Source organism: Callorhinchus milii, unplaced genomic scaffold, assembly GCF_018977255.1.
Source record: "Callorhinchus milii isolate IMCB2004 unplaced genomic scaffold, IMCB_Cmil_1.0 Scaffold4, whole genome shotgun sequence".
Classification (NCBI taxonomy): Eukaryota; Metazoa; Chordata; class Chondrichthyes; order Chimaeriformes; family Callorhinchidae; genus Callorhinchus; species Callorhinchus milii.
The window spans coordinates 17716849-17734778 of NW_024704745.1; the positions used below are offsets into that span (position 1 = coordinate 17716849).

The window sequence follows — 17930 nt, forward strand, 5'->3', positions numbered from 1 at the left end:
ACATAAAGTAAGTAACAAACCATCTGCACTCTGCAAAAAGCAAAAGTGTTCCATCCGCTGCAGGACTTGGCACATGTATCGAAGCATAGGGTCATCAACAAAAATTGCTTTCAGAACAGTTCCTTTTCAAAGACGACAAACACTTACTGAGCCAAACGTGACTCCACTCAGCAGCAGATAAAATGGTATGTATTGCATCAGTTCCACTTTTTAGCATGTTTTACTTTGTAATTTGGAAATAATATCTGGTACCTTTACATATTAAATCGTAAAAAGAAATAATTAAGTTTTGAGGTGAATTTGTGCTTTGTACCACCAATTCAAGCAGTCTGGCAATTTTAAATTTAATTTTAGAGATTACATTTCCTCTTCATATTGTGTGTTTCTTTGCTGCATTCGATTCACATCGCATAAGCCGGGCCTCTTTGCATATTGAATGCAGAACGTTAGGGGGAAATTATTTTGAGAGCTCCAGAACACCAATTTCAAAGCTAAGACTAAATTCCAACAGTTTGCCAAAGCTGGACGCTCCACAAATGTGGCAGCACTCTCGCCTCTCAGTCAGAAGATTGTGGATTTGAGCCCCACATTGGGAATTGGGCAAACATTGTCTCAAATGACACTTGTTGCAGGGCTGGGGTGTGATGCATTGTCACCGATGCCATTCTTCAGATGAGGCGTTAAACTGAGTCCCCATCTGCCTTTTCAGGAGGATATTAAAGATTCAATGGTACTATTCGAAAAGAGACTTTTCTCCTGGTGTCCTGGCCAACAAACCACCAAATAAAATTAGAAGTCTTTTTTCTTAACAATTCGGTTTTGTGAGTCTGCGTTCTGTGTAGCTGAAAGGCCATCTTTCACAATGCAGCAGTGCACTGTACGATGTGCTAAAATGTTAGACAATAATTACAGATTTTCAGTAGGTTAGAGACTGTTTCTTAGTCACACTCTGTTTTAGCAGCTCCCTGCTCTAGGGCATCCTTTCACTCTCTTACCCCTCTCCAACAGCCTGACTGATTTGAAGAGGGTATCTTTCACGTTTATCTCAATTGGTCGCATAGAATTACATAGAACGGTATCACACGAAACAGACCATTCGGCCCTCGGTATTTATATTCCACATGTGCTCTTAATGGGCTGGTGGCGGTTGGCTGGGGGATGTGCGGGGGCTGGCTGGGGTGGGATGGGGGCTGGCTGGGGAGGAGCGGGGGCTGGCTGGGGGGGAGTGGGGGCTGACCGTTGGGGGGGAGCGGGGGACTGGCTGTGGGGGAGGAGAGGGGGTGGTTGGCTGGTGGGGAGCGGGGGGTTGGCTGGGTGGAAGAAGAGTGGGGTTTGGCTGGTGGACGGGGGCGGGCGGTTGGTTGGGGGCATGGGTGGCTCCCCAGCCGTGGAGTCCTGTAGCTCAGTGGTTAGAGCACTCGCCTTGCAAGCGAGACACCTGGGTTCAATTCCAGGTCAGGGCGAAACCTTGGGCAAGTTTTCTTACTCCACACGCCTAATAATAATCCCTCCAAAAAAGAGAAACAATAATAAATTGGTCATTTTCAATTCACGACTGTTTGTGGGACACTGCTGTGCGCAATTGGCTGCCGCCTTTCGCCCACAAATATACAGTCAATTCACTTTACAGTCTATTCTGTGAAGCGCTTTGAGATGTCTAGAAGACGTGAAAAGCGCTATATCAAATGCAAGGATTATTATTATTGTTAAACACCTTCCCGCATTCCGTTCTCTAGGTTAAACAGAATGACTTTTTTTAAGGATTAAGTTGTTTCTATATATCAATAGTTCAGTAGCTTAATTATAATAATAATCCTTGCATTTGGCATAGAACCTTTCATATCAGGAGGATGTGCCCAAGTGCTTCACAGGCCTGTCCCGATGTTAAGAAAAAATATATTTTTCCTATATCCCATAGTCTCAATCCCCTTGTTCAACAAACAGCTGTGCAATTTCCTTTTCAGTTTTCTGGCACAATCTGCTTCATCGTCTCCTTAGACAGTCTATCCCACATACAAGATCCATCATAATCTTGCATGATTCCAGGTGAAGTAATCCATTCTAATCTGTGCGGTCACAACTTCTGATCTTTCATTTATTACAGCCATTAAGTTATGGGCCTTTCTTATTATCATTTCTTACTACAATGTTTTTGGAACAATGGTGTAACCTTGTTGATACCAACCTGTGAGATGGAATAAAATAATAATAATAATAATAATCCTTTTGTTTGATATCGCGCCTTATCACGAATTCTAGATCTCTCAAAGCGCTTCACAGAATGTACTGTAAAGTGAATTGACTGTATATATGTGTGGGTGAAACGCAGCAGGCAATTGCGCACAGCAGTGTCCCACCAACAGTGTGTGGACTGAGGTGACCAATTTTTTTTTCTTGAGGGATTATTATCAGGTATTCGGAGTAAGGAAACTTGTCTAAGGTTTCACCCTGCCGGGAATCGAACCCGGGTCTGTCACTTGCAAGGCGAGTGCTCTAACCACTGAGCTGCAGGACTCCTCGATAGGACCTGGGATGGCTTTGAATCCTGCCTAAAGACTTCCTGTTTTGATTGTGCTTATGGTCACCTTCCCCTTCCTGCTCTCTCCCCTTGGCTCGTTGTCAGACGCAGCCATTGTGAAGCACTCCGGAACGCTACCTCGCGTAAAGGGTGCTATATAAATGCAAGTTGCTGTTATCTGGTCAGAATCCTTATTCTCCCGATTGGTAAACCTCACACTTGTAAAATGCATCTGTACATTAAATCGTTCTTTTTTTTATATTTTAGATGTTAATAGACGCACAAGACCTGGTGCTTTACTTCCTCTTTCTATTCACAAATTCTGAAGTAACTGCAAACAGCTGGTTTCCAAGAAGTCTCCCATGTGATGTGAAGCACGATGTAGCCTCAGTGGTTGTTGACTGCAGTGAACGTGATCTGACAAAAGTGCCGAAGGGTTTTCCGTCGAATGCCACCAACATCACCCTTACCATTAATCACATCTCAATTATCACCAAAATAGCATTTGCTGGACTCAACAGCCTCACTGAAATTGAACTGCAATGCAACTGCATACCTGTCAGATTGGGACCAAAGGACCGTATATGCTTCAACCCATTACAGATAGAGAAAGGAGCCTTCTCGTCTTTACCTGCATTGAAGTCATTGTACTTAGATGGCAATCAGATCAGTGAAATACCTCAAGACTTGCCTCAAACATTGACCTTGTTGAGTCTTGAGGTGAATAGCATTTTTCATATCAACAAAGAAAACTTTTCAGAGCTCCAGAACCTAGAAGTTATCTACCTTGGCCAAAACTGCTACTATCGCAACCCCTGCAACGTTTCCTATATAATCGAGAATGATACTTTTTCTAACTTGGTAAGCTTGAGAATTCTGTCACTTAAAGACAATAACTTGACTTCTGTTCCTCTGAACTTGCCATCATCCTTGAAAGAACTTGATCTTTACAACAATGCGATACAGTGGATCCATGAAAATGATTTCAAGGGTTTGGTTGAGCTGGAAATCCTAGATCTGAGTGGGAACTGCCCTCGATGTTACAATGCCCCTTTCCCTTGTAAGCCCTGTCCTTTCAATGCTAATATATCCATACCTTCCGGTGCCTTTAACACACTAAAGAAACTGAAGATCTTACGCCTTCGTAGTAATTCTTTAACAACTGTGCCTAGTGCCTGGTTCAAGAACACTCCCAGCCTTAAAATTCTTGATTTGTCCCAGAACTTCCTCATTCAGGAAATAGCCACAGCTACATTTTTAAAATATCTGGTCAAGCTGGAGGAGATAGATTTGTCCTTTAATTTTCAATTGAAATATTACTCAGAGTATCTTAACTTGTCCAAGTACTTCTCTAAGTTGGTGTCGCTTGAAAGATTAATGATCAAAGGATATGTTTTCAAGGAGCTTAGTGAGCAGAACCTGAAACCACTCTTCAAACTTCAGAATCTTACACTTTTGGATCTCGGCACAAACTTTATTAAGGTGGCTGACTTGCAAGTGTTTTCCAAGTTCCAGGGTCTGAAGGTGATAAATCTTTCAGAAAATAAAATATCTCCTTCCTCCAGCGATCCATATTCGGGTAGCTGCAGAGCGAGCAATCACTACAAGGGTGAGAACTTCTACGGTTCTCCTAACGGAAGGTATTACTTCCGTTATGATGCGTATGGCCGAAGTTGCAAATCGAAGAACAAGGAAACTTTCTCACGCAGTGAATGCAATGAAATGGGAAAAACGTTAGATTTGAGCAGAAACAACATATTTTTCATCAATCCAATACAGTTTGAAAACATGTCATCTGTGAAGTGTTTAAATTTGTCTGGAAATCTAATCAGCCAAACATTGAATGGCAGTGAATTCAAGCACCTCCGACACTTGAGGTATTTGGATCTCTCAAACAATCGCATTGATTTGCTTTTCGAAACTGCTTTTCAGGAACTGAAGGAATTGAAATTTCTAGATCTCAGTAACAACCAACACTACTTCCAAGTGGAAGGTTTATCTCACAGTCTAAATTTTATCCAGAATCTGACCATGCTCAGCAAACTAATGATGAACTACAATCAGATTTTCTCATCTGAAGAGAAGATCTTGGAAAGCAGGTCGCTCAATGTTTTGGAATTCAAGGGGAATCAACTGGACGTCATGTGGAGAGACGGTGATGATAGATATGTAAGATTCTTCGAAAAACTCCACAATTTGACACGTCTCGACATTTCAAAATGTGGCCTTAGTTTTCTACCACCTGGCGTTTTTGAGAATCTTCCTCCAAATCTGAAGGAACTGCTGTTATCTGGCAACAAATTAAAATCTTTTAACTGGGGCAGACTGCACTTACTGGAGTCTCTGGAAACACTGGACCTTGGCAAAAATAGTCTGACGACTGTCCCACATGAACTGTCAAACTGCACTAAAACTCTCCAAAGGTTTATTCTGACTGAGAACAAGATCGCCAAGCTGACCCCACATTTCCTCAAGGATGCCTTCTTCCTTCGGTACCTGGACTTGAGCTACAACAGCTTACAAATCATCCACAAGTCGAGTTTCCCAGAAAACGTCATGAATCACCTGGAAATGCTGCTGTTAAATGGAAATGGCTTCTTGTGTACCTGTGATGCCATTTGGTTTGTGTGGTGGATCAACCAGACTTCTGTGAACATCCCTCATGTAGCCACAGATGTCAAATGTGGCTCCCCCAATATACACAAAGACCACAGTATCTTATCCTTAGATCTAGAATCATGCCAATTAAACTACCTTGGGGTTATACTGTATTCCATCACATCCTTTGTTATCCTCCTCTTGCTGGTAATATCGATCAGTAGCCACCTCTTCTATTGGGATGTGTGGTACGGTTATCATTTCTGTGCTGCAAGGTTAAGGGGATATCGCCCAATGTTGTCAGAAAACATTATCTATGATGCCTTTGTGGCTTATGACACAAAAGATCCCTTGGTAACAGACTGGATCTTAAATGAATTGTTGATCAACCTGGAAGAGAAAGGAGAACAACGATTGAGCCTGTGCTTAGAAGAAAGAGATTGGATCCCAGGCGAGCATGTTGCAGACAATCTTTCTCAGAGCGTATACCAGAGCAGGAAATCTGTCTTTGTGCTCACCAATTCTTACATGTCAAGTGGAAATTTCAAAACCACTTTCTACATGGCTCACCAGCGTTTAATGGATGAAAAGGCTGACGTGATCATTTTGGTTTTCCTGGAGAAAGCTTTGCAGACCTCCAAGTACCTTAGACTGAGGAAGAGACTTTGTAGGAGCTCAGTCCTTGAGTGGCCCAACAACCCTCGAGCTCAGCCTCTTTTCTGGCAGTGCCTTAGAAACGCACTAAAAGCGGACAATCGCAAGCACTATGGCAAACTCTTCAGTGAAATTATATAGTTCCAGGTGTACCCGGTTCCTCCATTTAAGTTCCTTTGTACTGTGGGCGAGAAGTAACCACGGAAGAAGTAATGTAGAAATGATCACCTCAGCTTGGCTCAATTATCGTGCAAGTCCACAGACACCGTTGATGACTGATCAACCAGCTTAGCTTGTCAGTAAACACTGGTAGCAGGGATTCCTCATTCTCAGCTCCTCTTAAGCTGCAAGCCATAGCGTTAACGGGTAGGATGGTCCTCACTGAACAGCCACAGAAGCTTGCCAAAGAGTTCTCTCAACGTCTGGCGATGGATGCAGTTTTAGCCGGCCGTATTCAGCTAAAATTCTGTGGTCCCCAAGCCTTGGCTCTTGCCAACCTGCCAACCCCTTGGGAATCAGGCAAGCAATTTGGGGAAAAATTGGGAGATAGTACGCATTCCATTCCAGGCGCAGACATTTTCACGTGTAGGTGGCATACGTACGTAGAACATACAGTCTGGTTTGGATACTCTTAAGCACGGTGATGGGTTTCCATCCATACCTGTCAGACACCCGAATGATCCCAAAAAACTCAGTAATAGGTGGGTGCTGCATTGTTAACGATGCCTTCGGACGAGATGTTAAACTGAAGTGCTGTGTGTATTGAACTGTACGTTAAAGATTCTCAACGGCACTATGTGAAACAAGAAGGGAGTTTGTCTGGTATTGTAGACTAACCCTCAGCCACTTTGTAGCTGTTTGTGGGGCACTGTTCTGCACAAATTGGCTGCCTCATTCATCTACAAATGGACAGTCGCTGTACTTTAGAGTAAAGTCCTGCGAAACGTTTTCAGAAGTGTCAACAATGCGATAAGCCGCCATATCAAATGCAAGGATTATTATTATAAATAAGTGAAATGTGGCAAGCCTATACAAAATGTAAAAATCATAAATGTTGTTGTTGTCGTTGTTATCAGCCATGGAGGGTCAGTGTTAACCACTCACTGTCGAATATTCGAGCACAATTGGATGCAGATTCAAGCTTCCTCTCTTCTCATGTAATAATGTGTCTCAGTCCCAACAACAGGAACACCACCAACTGCACCAGAATGACATTTTCCGTATTGCCCTTTTGTGCAGGATGTAGGGTTTCTTAAATTCGTGACCCCTGGGGTGAACTATGAACTTACACAAATTTCCTTTTTAAGCAGTAAATTATGCTTGATTATGGAAACAGTAAAGAAGCCTCGATTATGGAAACTCCCTCCTCATCGGTCTTCCCAACTCTTCCTTTCACAGGCTGCAGATCATCTAAAACTCTGTAGCTCATGTACTCTCGCGCACTAGGCTCCGTGACCCCATCACTCCCACCCTCACCCAATTCCACTGGCTCCCCATCCCTCAGAGGGTCGCGTTCAAGATCCTCGTCCTCACTTTCCGGGCCACCCATGGCCTTGCCCCCTCCTACCTCTCTGACCTGCTGACTCCCTACCAACCTGCCCGCTCCCTCCGTTCAGCGGTCTCTGGCCTGCTCCATGTCTCCCGCCCAACCCGCCCTACCATCGTTGGCTGGGTTTTCAGCCTCTCTGGCCCCACACTCTGGAACTCCACCCCACAGTCCCTTCGCCTCGCTTCCTATCTTGCCTCCTTTAAGGCCGGTTTCAAGACCCTCCTCTTCGATTGTGCCTTCGGTCACCCTCCCAGCTCTCTGCCTTCCCTCACCCCTACTCCACCCCTCCCCCATGCTTGGGTCCTGACCCCTGACTGTCCAGCGCCTTGGGACATTTTCCCGACTAGAAAGGTGCTCTATAAATGTAATTTTGTTGTTGTAAGATTTCATAAAAGCAAGGTTACGCATGTCAAAGTTATGTTTCATCAAATAAAATGAATAATACTACTAATAATAATGCTTGCGTTTGATATAGTGCCTTATCACATCTTCGAGATAGCATTTCACAGTATATACCATAAAGTGAATCGACTGTATATGTAGTGGGCGAAATGCAGCAACCAATTGCGCACAGCAGTGACCACAAACAGTCGTGAGATTGAAGTGACCAATTTATTATTTTTTTAAGGAATGATTACCACCCAGAAAAGTGATCTGCCAATCGACTAACAACCAGGTTCCTTTTTACCGCTAGGTAAACAGAAGCGTGTGCAGTAAAGAAACTTGCCCAACGTTTCGCCCTGCCGGGAATCAAACCTAGATCCCTCGCTTGCGAGGCGAGTGCTCTAACCATTGAGCTGCAGGACTCCGCTTAATGCTTGCAATGGGTTAGTAAAGTGCTCTGGGACTCTACCCCGTGTGAAGGCCGGCGTATACATGCAAGTTGTTGTTGTAAAGGTCGCTGCAATGGATTGATCGGATCAATATAGTGGATGTAGGAATAGACTTGTTAATGTGCGTGTGTCCATGTTGATTGTATTATATCCCTCTTTCCTCAAGATTAGTTGCGGTTAGCTGCTCCGTTCCCGAAACTCAGCTCTTTTCCCAAGCTCAATTCTTTTCCTCGAACCCAGAAGTCTCTGGTCACATATGCCAGTCTGTTCAACATCTGTGGTTGAAAACACCAGCTGCAAAACTGACAAACTTTATCTTGCCCTTTATTTGCCCTTGGTTATTTGCCCTCTGCTTACAGAGATTGCCAATTTGAGCTGAATTGAGGAGTTTTGTGTTGAGAGTCTATGGCCACTTGGAGCTGGGTTGAGATGGTTTGAGTTCATTTCACACAGGACCCTTACAGCTGATGGGCAAGAGAGACTATCATCTCATCAGGCTGGTGCCAGTTCTTGATCTTGAGTGTGCCACTGCAGGTGGGAGGGGGACTGAGCAAAGTTCGGGGCCTCATTGCGGCAAAATAGTAATGCCCTGTATAACTAATCATCACTAGAATCATAGAAATTTACAGCGCAGAAGGAGGCCATTCAGCCCATTCATTCTGCACCACCTCTCAGAGCCAGGTGTTCATTATCCCTCATACCTTTTCGTTAGGTGTCAGCCTGCTCAGCTGTGAGCCATTTTGGGACTTTGAACGCACATAATCTAGGCTGACGCGCCAATGCAGCGCTGGGTGTGTGCTGTATCATTGAAGGTGCCGTTCATTGGATGCATCGTTACACCGAGGTCCTGGATCCCGCAAATAAAATAGGTCATTAATTTCACAGCTGTTTGTGGGACATTGATGTGCATAAATTGACTACTGGGTTTACCTCTGCAGAATACACACACTTTCAATACACATTACGGTCAATCCAATGAAGTGCTTTGAGACTCCTGTTGTATATGAAATGCAAGGATTAGTATTATTATCTGACGCGGGTCAACAAATAAGAAAAATAGTCTGCCCATATGGTAAAATAAAGAGGACAAACTTAATTTGAAGGATAGGGTGGTGGTGCTGTGTGTGTGTCTGTGTGTGTGGCTGGGGGGAGGGGAAGTTATCACTTGTCAATTGTTGGAAGTTGTCATTACTTGTTCAAAATAAGATTGTTTTTAGTGGTCAGCGCATGTGGGATGCCATTGGCCTGCTTGAGACCAACAATAAAAGAGATTAATAAAAGAGAGGCAGGCAAACATGATTTGTGCACCAGGGGTACTATGAACAAATCCTTACAACGTGTAATGTGAGGGCATCCAAAGCCCTTTCTGTTGAGTTACATTTTAAGGGTTCAAAAGTTAAATGTAAGGTCAGCAAATGTATGCTGAAACAATCAAGAGGGGCTCATAACCATGCTGTTCATTTGGAAATGCTCAAAATGCTTTACTTCCAGGGAAGAAGGGAAAAGATGGGCATGCGAGAGGGACTTAGGAGGGTTGGCTACTCAGGTAGAAGAAAAACACTGACATAGATAAGTGGGTTGGATGGCCTGTATTGCAGTATATTTCCCCACTGTAACAATTCATGTAATTCCATGTAAAATATTGATCTCTTCCACCTTTGTCATCCCCTTGTCTGTTTTCCCAAGCTCAGGTTCCAACTAACTACGTGAAGCACTTTGGTGTGTCCTAGTGACATTAAAAGTGCTATATAAACGTGAAATGGTATTATAGACTTTATATAATGGCCTCTGGAACAATACTTTTCAAGGCCGAAAAGCCCTATTGTATCTAATCATTCCTCATAGTTTATCCCTCTGATCTGAAATCAGGGTTGTTGTTTTCCTTTGCATTGCCTGTAGGATTTGGTCATCCTTATGTCATGTTGACTTCAATATAGGCCTGCGTGTTATTTTGAACGTGGTTGTGATATGATGCATATACAGGTTAAGGATGTCAAAGAGACCTAATCATAGTGAAGAGAGAGAGAGAGGAGAGTGAGTCGGCAATTTTGATTGAGACTGGAGAGCAGTGAGAGCGATGTCCTCTGTAAAGCACTCCCTCAACCTTTTGCTGTAATAGGTATGTCATCTAATTCCTCAGATTCCTGTCACTTTAGCTCTGTCTTTTTTTTCCCGATTGTTTGTAATTTATATTTTCTGGAACACAAACCGAAAAGAAAACATATCATTGATCCACGTGGACTGAGAGTGAAGGTACTGGATTCATTTCCCAGTAGTATCAGGTGCTGACAGTATCACCATCCATGGTTGCACACTCAACCTTGCTAAGCCAGTCTGGAATCTTGGGGTCTTGTTTGACCATCAACTATCCTTTCTACCTCACATCTTCACCATGACCCGCTCTACCTTCCTCCACCTCCGCAACGTCACTCGGCTCCGACACTGTCTCGCACCACAGGCCGCCAAAACCCTCATACACGCCTTCATTACTTCGAGGCTCGACTACAGAAACTCACTGCTTGTCGGCCTCCCCAACTCCTCCCTCCTCCAGGGGCTGCAGATCATCCAGAACTCTGCAGCCCATGTCCTCTCCAGCACCAGGCTCCGTGATCCTATCACCATCCTCGCCCAACTCCACTGGCTTTCCATCACACAGAAGATACAGTTCAAGATCCTGGTCCTCACCTTCAAAGCCCTCCATGGTCTTGCTCCCCCCTACCTCTCCCACCTCCTAACCCCCTACCATCTTGCTCGCTCCCTCTGCTCAGCGGGCTCCAGCCTGCTTCACATCCCCCGCCTTGCACGCCCCACTATTGGCAGGTGGGCCTTCCACCACCCTGCCCCACCCTCTGGAACTCCATCCCCCAGTCCCTCCATCTCGCACCCTCCCTTGCCACCTTCAAGACCCACCTCAAAACACTCCTCTTCAATCATACTTTCGATCTCCCTGCTTACCCCCCTGCCCTACCCACTCCCCCATCCCGACCCTCAGTTCGGTCCTGAAACTCTGCCTGTCCAGTGCCTTGGGACGTCCTCCCGACGTGAAAGGCGCTTTACAAACATAATTTTGTTGTTGTATAGAACAGCACAACCGTGTACGCTCCTTCCTGTGCTAACATTGCAAAGGAAGCTGCAAAACATATAATAATAATAATAATAATAATAATCCTTGCATTTGATGTAGCGCTTTTCACGTCGGGAGGACGTCCCAGAGTGCTTCACAGAACACACTATAAAGTGAATTGACTGTATATTTGTGGGCGAACGCGGCAGCCAATTGCGCACAGCAATGTCCCACAAACAGTCGTAGATTGAATATGACCAATTTATTATTGTTTTTGGTTTTGGAGGGATTATTATTAGGCTCTGTGTGGAGTAAGGAAACTTGCCCAAGGTTTCACCCTCTGCCTGGCATGTAACCCAGGTCTCTCGCTTGCAAAGCGAGTGCTCTAACCACTGAGCTACAGGACTCCACAGAATGTGGAACAAAAATAATATGATTGAAATGCTAATAGCTTGAATGTGCCTTTAAATCAAAGCAAATAAAGTGTCCCAATGGATTCTTTTTGCATTGAATGGGAAGGTGGGAGGAACTGGCACAGTGCTGGGAAGGAAAAGGTAAGAGCGTAACCAAGTACTGGCAGGTTAGAAGCTGTAAATGAAGATCATAAGCAATCAATGCTTTTTGATAAAATGAATTATATTGTGAAAAGCAAAATTAAATGTAGTGTTTTGAAGTTCACGTTTGAAAAATAACTGGATGAATTCAAACATTTTCAAACTAGAATCATAGAAATTTACAGTGTAAGAGGAAGGAGGCCATTCGGCTCATCGAGTCTCAGAGCCTTCTGTTTGGAAACAAGCTTGTTTTGCAGTCACTTCCTGGATACAAGTATCTTCATTGTTAAACCTGACTGACACAGAGGCGTTGATAGATCAGCGGTTGCTTTTACCCGGTCCGCTTTTCAGAACCACCCTCGTCTCTTCCAGGTCTGCCTTTTCAGATTATGGAGACGTGTACATGCGACTGCCAGGTTGGTGATAGGCGAACTGGATGGACTGTGGTCTTCTTTCATCTCGCAATTCCTATGTGTTGATGTACAGCAAGGTACACTTTAGAAAATACAGCAACATTTCTTGCTTGAAGCTGTTCACAGCCGTTTCCAGTGTTGTAAAGTACAGCTGTAGTTTCTTCCAATACATTCAATTAAATTTAATGGAAACATTCAAATAAATTTGGCATTGCACTTTCTATAGAGCCGAACAACTATAACGTTTGGTTTATTGGTCCAGTAAGCATTTCTGTTTGTGTAGAACCATGTATGGGAACTTCTGAAACATGACTTTGAATAGTTTCTTTATTTTAATGTTTCCAAGTTTCCAAGTGCAATTTTAGTCCAAATGTATCACTTTACACAGGTTTAAAACTCACTTAAAAACAATCCTAATAAAAAAAAACTTGGATCCAGAACCCAGAACACAATTGTTCCACATCTAGATTCCTTCCCACTCATTTCAGTAACACTAGGGTGCGGAGGGAAATTGCCCTAAGGGGCTAGATTTCAGTTTTATCATCTGTTTGTCAGAATTCGATGTTGAGGGGTGTCAGGCCAGAAATTCCACCTAATCTCAGACTTAATCTTCGTTTTACATTTTATCTGAAAATTTAAGAATTGTGGAAAATTCGCAAATTCAGTCTCAATCTAGAAGCAGTTTCCTTTTTTAAGAACTGCAGAAAACGGCTTCCAAACAAAGTCAGAATTTAAGAATCTTCTGCAATTTTTTTTGCGTTTTTAATTTTCGTGACAAAATGATAATAATCCATATAATTGATATTGTGCCTTTCGCATTGGCAGGCCGGCTCAAAGTGCTTCATAAGAGATGCTTTTAGGTAGAGTGACTATATTTTGTGGACAGTCAAAGGGCCTTGATACATACAACAAGGTTGTGTGTATCCTTACAGAAGCAGGTTTAAAAAGAAAAAAAAATCACAAAGGTTGAAAACCTAAGATAAAACCACAAAACACTGGAAATCCACAGCAGAGAAAGATACCAAACACTTTGCGTATGTCTTTGATTGTTCAGCTCTGACAAAAGTGCACACTTGGTGTGTTAAACCAAGATGGCCTCTGTGTTAACTTGTCTTCCTTTGGATTAATGTAGCTTCTAGCTGTGGACCGAACTGCTGTGCATTTTCAGCATTCTTTGTCTTTACTTGTGGAAGGATGCATTCATGCAATGAGTCTGTCATAGTACTACCCGTGTTGTTGAGGAGTGTGTTTCAATCTTAACTTTCATAGGTGTAAAATGCATTTAATAAATATTCAGCACAATATGATAAAATCATTGTTTCAAATAATTACCATCTGGGAGAAAATATCTGTCCATATGTCACAAATTTTATTACTGTGAAAAATCATTTGAAATGTTGATGTTCTAGAATAAGTCAACTCGGAGAAATTCCATCCAGGTCTAGCCTAAATGTACTCAAGTTTCTTAGCATTTCAGAGGGGCCAGAATTTTGTAGATGTGCAGCCACCCTTTCATTGACTGTATACAGTTTCCCATGTGTTGGTATCGCCACCTGATCTGAGACTTTGTGCAGATTGTCACGAATGTGCTTGTGAGCTTTTGATTTGTTTTACTGCGAATGCTGCTGATCAACTTGTGCATTAATGCCGGTAACTGCGTCGCTTTGCTCTCTTAATCATTGTGCCACTAACTCCCTTTGCTCCTTTGGCTGACCCTCTATCTGTCCTTCAATCCTGCCTAAAAAGCTAACTCTTTGACCGTGCCTATGGTCACCGTCCCACTCCTCCCTCGTTTGGCGCCCAACTCTGTGTTGTGAAAAGCTCTAAAGCGTTATCCTACATGAAGGGTGCTATTTAAATGCAAATTAATGTTGTATCAGGCTCAATTACTTACACTGGACTTGATACAGTTGTGTACATCGCTAAATGTGAACGAAGGTTAATAGCCAAGAAACAGAAAAAGTGGGCAAAGGTTCAGGCTTCTGAAGAGCAATTTTAGAACAGAAGACAGAGTGTAATCAAGCAAGGAATGTGTTAAAGGAAATGTTTGAGAACAGTAAACTTTTATGAAATAGTTTACAATACAAATTTACATTCATCTTTCATTTCAGGAGGACATCCCAAGGTGCTTAACAGTACTGTTATTAATCAGGTAATGCAAAAACAGTAGAAACTGTGAAAGGATGAGATGAAATTGGCTGAAACATCTTCTTCATCCAAACTAATATTGCGATTAATAATGTAACTCTATAGTGGGCTCTGAATTCAACCTAGGTCTAGGCTTGTCGCAATCCAATTTTATTCGTTAAGAATTGGTACTCACAAAAACACAAAAAATCTGAAAAAAACAAACATAGATTTCCACTGAAAATGTTTTTAAAAAATTTAAAATTTATATCTGTGTCGAAGAAGGGAATCGTTGCAGAGTCACATCCAGTGTTCTTATCTTTTCCTGAATACATTGTTCCTCATATTTCTTTTAATTTCTGCTTGTAATCTTTTCCTTGTGTTTCGGTAAGATTCCTAAATACACTACTCTTGCTTCCCGGTAATCTCATGAATCTAGATGTAAAATTGAGATTGCTAATAAGGTGGTTTGTTCTCTCATCCTGGCGAGATGAAACCGTGCTGCGTAGAGAAATCTGCTGATAGGCAGGAATTTCACCATCACTTTCTCTAAGGCTGTAATTTCCCAGAATGGAAGAGTGGGTGAACATGATACTTTACGTTTTTTCACTAATTAGATTCAGTTTTTGCTCATGTTCATTGACCTTTCCCTGCACATGAGGATGAATTGAATCAGACCTATATCAGCTGGGATATCAAAAAAGACATGAAATCGATAATCAAGAGCTGCCCTGGTGTGAGAAATACATTTCTAGCAAATGTTGTTTGTGATTACGTGTCGACAAGGTGACAGTAACTGGTACGGCAAACAAGGTTTTCTCATAAGTTGCTCGGGCAAGGATGAGCACAGATCCTTACCATAAATCAAAGCAAAACCACACGTGACTGTCTCAATTTAGGAGGCATTATTGTAGTTTTAAAAGCAGAAATTTTACTTTTAAACATTCCTTTTCTTGGCAGGTTCTATGGGCTCCCTGTCTCTCAGCAGATCGAATACAAGTTCTTCACCTACAAATCCCTTTGCTCCTTTGTACCGATGTGATCTTGTCCAGCCTTACTGTTCTTCTCGCTCCTTCTGTTCGAATAATTCGAACCTGCTGTATGCCACCCATCTCACCTTTGGTGCACCCATGTTTCGGCCTCTGTGTTATGAAAAGCTCTAAAGCGTTATCCTACATGAAGGGTGCTATTTAAATGCAAATTTAAATAGCACCCCTCTGGAATTGTTGTGACTGTGCAATTGTAGACAAACACTTTCCTACAAATAGTCAGGATGTGAATGACCAATTTATCTCAAGGATTATTGGGCAGAAATGTCCTTATCTTTTCGAATTCCCATGGCATCTTTGACTTCAGACAGAATCTCAGTGTAATGTCTTGTTCAATAGGCCATCAATAATAGAATTGAGCACTTCTGCTTCAGATTTTTGCACAAGGGATATATAATCCACAGCTGTTCATACACTCTTCTCGTTCTGTCAACTTTTAGAACAAATTTGTTCCTCACTACTTTGTAGTTCCATCTTCCACACCAAACCCCCATGGGTTGGAGTGTAATTCCCAGTTTAATGATGAGTTATTGGGAACTTCTGCCATGGGTAACAATCTTTTGGAAATTGAACTGCATCTTCCTAAATGTATTTTACTTCAGCAAATAAGAGCTGTCGGCCAAAAGAACATATTGTTCCATTTGACTGGACCGAATTTCAAACTAGTATGAACAGAAACCATTTTCATATCTACTGAAGCAATAGTTCTAGTCTGCCAGAGAAAGTACGTTTGCATCAGTCATGTGATTAGTCTGAAATATAGATAATATCATATTGATCTTTGATCTTTGGACGTGAATCCTATATACAACAGAACTGTTGATGTGGATTTTTTTATTATAACATTAATAATCCTTGTATTTGGCGCAGCATCGTATTGCATTGTTGAAACATCTCCGAGTGCCTCACGGAATTTAATGTAAAGTGTAGTGACTGTGTATCTTTTTAGCAAATGTTGCAGCCAATTTGCGCACAGCAACATCTCACAAACAACAATGAAGTAAAGGAGCAATTTTACTTGGGGGATTGTTGGCCAGGACACCAGGAGTGAATCGACTGTGTATTTTGTGGACGAAACACGGCAGCTAATTGCGCACAGCAGTATCCCACAAACAGTCGTGAATTGAGTGAGCAAATTATTATGTTTCTTTTTTTTTTGAAGGGATCATTATCCCCAGAAAAGGGATCAACCAATCAACTAACAACCGGGCTCCTACTTACTGTTAGGTAAACAGAGGCGTATGGAGCAAGGAAACTTTCCTAACATTTTGCCCTGCCTGGGAATCAAACCCAGGACTTCTCGCTTGCAAGGCAAGTTCTGTAACCGATACGTTACAGGACTGCACGTTTAGGGTCAGCAGGACTTGCTCTCCTGGTTCTCTCCTCCTCTCTTCCTTCCTCCCACCCTCCCTTTTAAGCGCTTTGGGACGTCTAGAAGACGCGAAAAGCGCTATATCAAATGCAAGGATTATTATTATTATAAAGTGATCATTGAAAAGGCATTTATTTGCCTTTTAAAGGAATCTTGTTAGATGCATTAGCTTGGGATCAAAACTACTAACTGAATGTGTCGATCTGCTTCTCTTCTCGACAAGGAATTGTTTGACTTGTACTCTGAGGAAACATCTGAGAAAGGCAGACTTCATTTCCTTGGGGTTGCATATCTTGCACATTGAGCATCTGGAACAAAAGCTACTGTGGAAACTTTAAACCACTTGGATTCCTTGATTTGAATCTGATATCCCCCCCTCGAAAAATGACAGAGAGGGAAGTGAATAACTTAAAAGATAGGTCAAACATTACAGTTCCTTCTCTGGTCTTTCGAAAAGTTTTAAGACTTATGTTTGAAAACCCACAGATTTGTTTAAGAGCTAGTTATGTGCCCCTTGACACAAATTTCTATGGCATTCTACTGTAAATGAAGAATGAGTCTGCTCTGCTTGAGGAATCCAGGACAAGAGGCAAATCTTAACATTAAAGGTAAAGTTGTGAGAGTCCAGAGTTTTTTGTGTACAGTCATAAATCGATGAAACAACAAGCAGCCTCAGATGCAACAGAGTTGTTTCAGAGTTCATAAGAGTGATGAAATGCTTCAAGTTGAGGAAGGTATTGGAATACATATGGATAAAGAGGAATAAACTGAATTGCCAGAGACGTGATGGTAGAGCAGATTAAATGGGCCAAGTCACAGCCTTGTTCTTCTTATAACATAACATGTAGGAGCAGGAGTAGGCCATTTGGCCCTTCATGCCTGCCCCGCCATTCAATCATGGCTGATCTTCTAATCTAACTCCAGCTAATAACCTGACCCTGCCTTATCCCCATATCCCTTAATCCCTTTTGCTATAAGATATCTATCTATCTCAGTCTTGAATATCTTCAAGGACTGAGCATCAACAGCCCTTTGGGGTAGTGAGTTCCATACATTCACCACTCTTTGAGTGAAGAATTTCTTCCTCAACTCAGTGCGAAAGGGCTGGCCTCTGATTTTAAGGTTGTGACTCCTGGTTTTAGTTTCTCCAACCAGGGGAAACAATCTCCCACTATCTCCTCTATCATGCCCTTTGATGA

General features: G+C 42.4%; 2 protein-coding genes across 2 annotated transcripts in view; both read left to right on the forward strand.

Annotated features, from left to right (window-relative positions):
- On the forward strand, nt 1–6370 carry tlr7 (toll-like receptor 7). Its single transcript, XM_007891618.2, has 2 exons — nt 1–185; nt 2786–6370. The coding sequence occupies exons 1-2, from the start codon at nt 183–185 to the stop codon at nt 5909–5911; spliced, it is 3129 nt and encodes a 1042-aa protein (XP_007889809.1). The 5' UTR covers nt 1–182; the 3' UTR covers nt 5912–6370.
- The window catches only part of LOC103177589 (toll-like receptor 8), a 24499-nt gene continuing 12710 nt past the window's right edge, over nt 6142–17930 (forward strand). Inside the window, exons 1-3 of the mRNA XM_042334075.1 lie at nt 6142–6289; nt 14094–14145; nt 15271–15340. Coding sequence (XP_042190009.1) covers nt 6142–6289; nt 14094–14145; nt 15271–15340 — 270 coding nt within the window. The remainder of the gene's footprint in view (nt 6290–14093; nt 14146–15270; nt 15341–17930) is intronic.